At 46.3% G+C, this 4,432-nt stretch overlaps 1 protein-coding gene across 1 annotated transcript; it reads left to right on the forward strand.

The window, feature by feature from the left end:
- The first annotated feature begins 423 nt into the window (after window positions 1–423).
- On the forward strand, window positions 424–3,858 carry LOC127292142 (uncharacterized). Its single transcript, XM_051321493.2, has 5 exons — window positions 424–730; window positions 1,586–1,665; window positions 1,804–2,355; window positions 2,575–2,722; window positions 2,796–3,858. The coding sequence occupies exons 1-5, from the start codon at window positions 583–585 to the stop codon at window positions 3,452–3,454; spliced, it is 1,587 nt and encodes a 528-aa protein (XP_051177453.1). The 5' UTR covers window positions 424–582; the 3' UTR covers window positions 3,455–3,858.
- Window positions 3,859–4,432: the final 574 nt, after the last annotated feature.

Here is a 4,432-nt window from a genome sequence, read left to right on the forward strand (position 1 = left end):
GCGAACCAGCTGCCGTGCGTAAACACTAGTAGTAATCCGCGTACTCCATTACTACAGTTTTTACACGACGCGCGCGCACGCGCTAATTTAATTACAGCCGCCAAACCACGCATCGCCACGACAAAGAAACGCCGGAGACGTGAAGCCGGTCAGCCTGACTGACCTGACCACAGCGGTTCAGTACGCGAAACAGCTAGCAAGAGACAACAAAACCTGTTGTCACCTCGGGCCCACGCGCAGTGGGGGCGAGGAGTAATAAAAAACAAGCGTGGAAGCCGTGACCGCAATTCCACGGAGGCGAGGCGAGGTTGAAAAGGGCAGGTGCCGAATCGGACGCAACCACTGCTGCTGCCGCGCGGGCGCGAGCGAGCCAGCGCCGCCACCCAACGCGCCATCCAACGCCTCGCGCCTCCTCCCGGATTCCCCTCCCCAGCCGAGGCGACGCGACCGCCCCAAATCAAGCCCTTCCCGTCTCCTCCTCGCGGCGGTTCCCTCCCTCAAATACGCGCCACCGTGCCCCGGAGCGGTCAGCGGAGGTGATTGCTTGCTTGGTCTGTCCTGTCCGTTGCCGGGGCCTGGATCATGGGCGGGCCGAGCGCCAGCGGCCGGCGGTGCAGGTGGACGCAGCGGTCGAGAGCCGCAGGTGACGCGGCCGTGAGGCGGACGGTGTCCGCGCCCACGCCCGCGCCGGAGGAGGCCGCCTCGACCGCCCCTACGCGGCGCACCGCAGGTTAGCGTCCGCCGCGCGTGCTCCCCGGGATTTAATGCTTTCATTGATGCTCGGATTTGCGCCTATGTTTGTTGCTGCTTTTACCGTCGGTCAACCAACGATTCGAGCGTCGGAGGTTGCATGATTTTGCTGTTCTTGGTCGATTTCGTTGGATCGTTTCCCACGGAGGTTGGTTTGTTTGCTTCCTTCCGGGAATGGAAAGCTTGTTATGACAGGCGGCCCAAGTGTGTGTGTGTGTGCCTGCCCCGTTGTTTGCATCGCCCAGTTGCCTTTTTCTCCCAGGATACTAGAATTCAGGGAGAAACGCTGGGAATTGTTTGTAGTAGTAACAGGAAAATTACAAACCAATACTACTCCATCCAGTGTTTGTCCGACGGAAACGAACAACGGGGAATGGATCATGGAAGACTTCAAAGGGCAGGGCCGTCCAAAATTATTCAGAGAACAATAATTGACCAGTGAGGGGATTAGTCACATGGTGAAACTTCTATCGCGTAGCAATCCCCATATATATATTTTTTTTATGGCAATTCACATCCACAAACTCACTAAACCAGAAAGCAAGTCCAAGGAATTTTATTTGGAACTCCCTTATGATGCTTATGTAATCGTATTTTAATCACATGGGTATGTATGAAGCCATTTGAGATCTCATATGCAGCTCTGTGAATTGCTGACTTCTCAAGTGCTGTAGCAACTTTGAATGGTTGTTCCTATGGATTACACAGAATCTGCTACGTATCAAATCTTGAACTCTTCTTCTTGAACCAAAAAAACAAATATACTACTTGCTTCTTCTTTTTTTGTGATGGAAAAGGACTGCTTGCTTTGGAGTTGACCTGTTCCTCTTCTCAGGGTTTGCTCATGTGGACAAGCAGCAGCGTGTCGGTGCAGACTCCGGTAGCACCAGCGGATCCAAGCTAAAAGAAGATAATGTAAGTTGGTCAATTGCTCATTGTTGTTATATCAACATATTTACACAAATTCATTGTTTCGCGACTGAGGATACTTTATTTTTCTGGAACTACTGCATTCTCTGCTGTTCTCATTTCTGAACTTTATTCCTAATACAGCTTTACCGGGGCTTATGTGAGTTTAAGCATAAGAGATCCAATGGCACGGATAGTTTCAGTCATCAATTGGCTACAAGTGCTGGAAGGCCTGAATGTACGAAGATGGGTCCGTTAAGTGCAAAGCGGTCCCTTTCAGGGAAAATGTCACAGTTACGTCCACTGCGGCATGGCCACAGCAATAAAAATCAAAACTACATTGGTGCGGCAAATCAAAGGTATAAGGTTACACGATCTGGAGGAGCAGTCAACACCTTGAGAAAAGAGGATATTCATAAACAGTCTGATTCTTCATCAGAAGGAAGACATTGGCAAACTTTGTTGGATAATGCATTACTCCGAAGAATGTCACAGACAGCAAATGAAGAATCATCTGAACAACCATGGAGCTGTACAAACAGTGAATCTGATAAGGCTGTATGTTTATCTTCCAGTGGCAGCATGGATGATTTCCATGTATGTTTTCCAAGTGACACTAGTGATACAAGCGACAGTTCCAAGTTTTCTTCTCTGGGCAGAGTAGCGAACGATCAATGGAGGATGAGTTTCAAGAAGGTACTTTATAGAACCTGCTATTCTTCCTTTCAGTTATACCGTACCACGTGCTTGTAAAATCAGAAACTCGTCACTCTGTTATCCCCCATTATAAATAAGCTTATTACCATCTATCGATTTTGAAAGTAGCTAGGTGTATAATTTACTTTCTTTGTATTCTAGTTTTGCTTTGCCTCGAATCTGATAGCTAAGTTGAGCTCCTTCTTTGTTGTAATTCAGGTGCACTGTCCACTTGCTGCACGTATAAATGCTATGTCCGTAGTTCCCTGTAAAGAGATTGAGCATCCAAGCCCAGTATCTGTTCTTCAACCTCTATCTGAAGATTTCTCCGATGCTGAAACCATCAAGCAATGTAGAGATCATCATGGTAAGCAATCTCGCCATTCTTTGTATCATTCAACCTTTTCTTGTAGCTAATCTTCTGTTGCTTTTCAATGCAGATCCCCAGCCAAGACCTGAGCTAGTAAATCTTCCATGGGTTGGAACTGTTACTGACGTACTAGGCCTTGGTGAAATTAACAATTACTTATGCTCTGAGATGGAGGATAGTGAAAATGACGAAACCACAGAGCTGGTTGAAGATATCCTTGTAGAATTTGGAGATGAAGAGGAAAGAGACTTTTCTTACCTGTTGGACCTACTTATTTCATCTGGTATTCACGGCGTCAGGGAGGACGAGCTGTACAAGGTGTGCCAGTCTCTTGACTGTCCTGCAGGTTATGATGTGTTTGACAAGCTCGAAAAGAAATACATCAAGGTTCCTCAATGGTCAAGGTCAGACAGGAAGCTTACATTTGATATGGTAAACACCATACTGTCGGAAATTCTTGCCCCGTGTTTGGACATGCACCCTTGGGTAAATAGCACTAGGAATATGGCACCAGTGTGGGGCTCAGAGGGTCTGTTGGAGAAATTATTGCTGCTGTTGACTCAGAGACGTGAAGCACTCGCGCTTAGTTTGCCCAAGCCTGAGAAGCAAGCATTTAATCAGACATGGCCGGAGTTAGCAGACTACATCGACAGGGCAGGAAGGGAGGTTGAGAAGATGATTAAAGATGATCTTTTGGAAGAGCTGGTTCTGGATTTGATGTCCAGCTAGGTGCAAAGCTACTTCTGGAGCTGTTGTCAAGTTGGTTCCAAAATTGCAGTAGGTCCTTGCTTTCTGTTAGGTTTAGGTTCATAATTGGTTGTATTGTTTCTTTGGTTCTTAAGGTCAAAGTTCTTTTTCTTAAAGCAGTGGTAGACAATATTTTGTCGTCGTCGTGCAGTGGAATAGAGTATCTGAGAAAGTGGTACATTCTGTTAGGTTAGGTGAGGTAATTTAGTTAAAATTCTTTCATAGCATGAAAATGAAAGCAAAATATGTAAGAATCAGAATCGTTTCCTTTTTCTTGAATTTTGTCAGTCGTGAGGCATTTGAAGCCTATAAATCAGGCCAGCTGTAGTCATGTCAACATTCATACTGTTATTGGGAGAACAGAAAATAATGAAGGTTGTCGGTAACTTCTGCGTTTTGTGTTGTTGATAACTCCTTTTTGTTTTGGTATCCAAGTGGGTCTGCTTTTCTTGTCAGGTTAGTCTTCATTGTGGAGTAAACGAGTTCGGTCAGACTGCAGTTGACACAATGGATATGGATCTAATGATTTGCTAGTTGTTTTGTTTTGATATGGATCCATGAAACTGCAGGAAAGATTCTCGGTGAAGGTGCGAGAATTGTCTACGTGAGCAGAAAACAGAGTAGTTATGCATACCTGCCAGCCTATGAAGATTGGCTAGATGAACATAAGTCGGGGGTTACCAACTTGCAAGAACTTCCAACTTCAGTTAAATGAAGATCTCTATTTTCACTCCGAAAAAATGTTGGCTAGTTCTTTTTTCAAATTATATTTGACAAAAGGGGCAGACCCTAAGGTTTTTAGGTTACATCAGAGAGATAGAGACAGAAAGAGAGAGATCATAGAGGGAGCGACGCCGCATCGCTAGCGGTGGCTGAAGTAGTGGAGCCAAGCGTCGATCGAGGCACGACGATCAGCCGGAAAACGGGGCAGCCAGAGGACATCGTCGTCCCGGCAGAGCT

Source organism: Lolium perenne, chromosome 4 (genome assembly GCF_019359855.2).
Source record: "Lolium perenne isolate Kyuss_39 chromosome 4, Kyuss_2.0, whole genome shotgun sequence".
NCBI classification, from domain to species: Eukaryota; Viridiplantae; Streptophyta; class Magnoliopsida; order Poales; family Poaceae; genus Lolium; species Lolium perenne.

Excerpts from the sequence above, each read along its gene's own strand:
- LOC127292142 (XM_051321493.2), top strand. The coding sequence starts at position 583 with ATGGGCGGGCCGAGCGCCAGCGGCCGGCGGTGCAGGTGGACGCAGCGG. Across the intron at positions 731-1,585 it reads CCCTACGCGGCGCACCGCAG|GGTTTGCTCATGTGGACAAG; the intron begins GTTAGCGTCCGC and ends TCCTCTTCTCAG. Across the intron at positions 1,666-1,803 it reads CCAAGCTAAAAGAAGATAAT|CTTTACCGGGGCTTATGTGA; the intron begins GTAAGTTGGTCA and ends TTCCTAATACAG.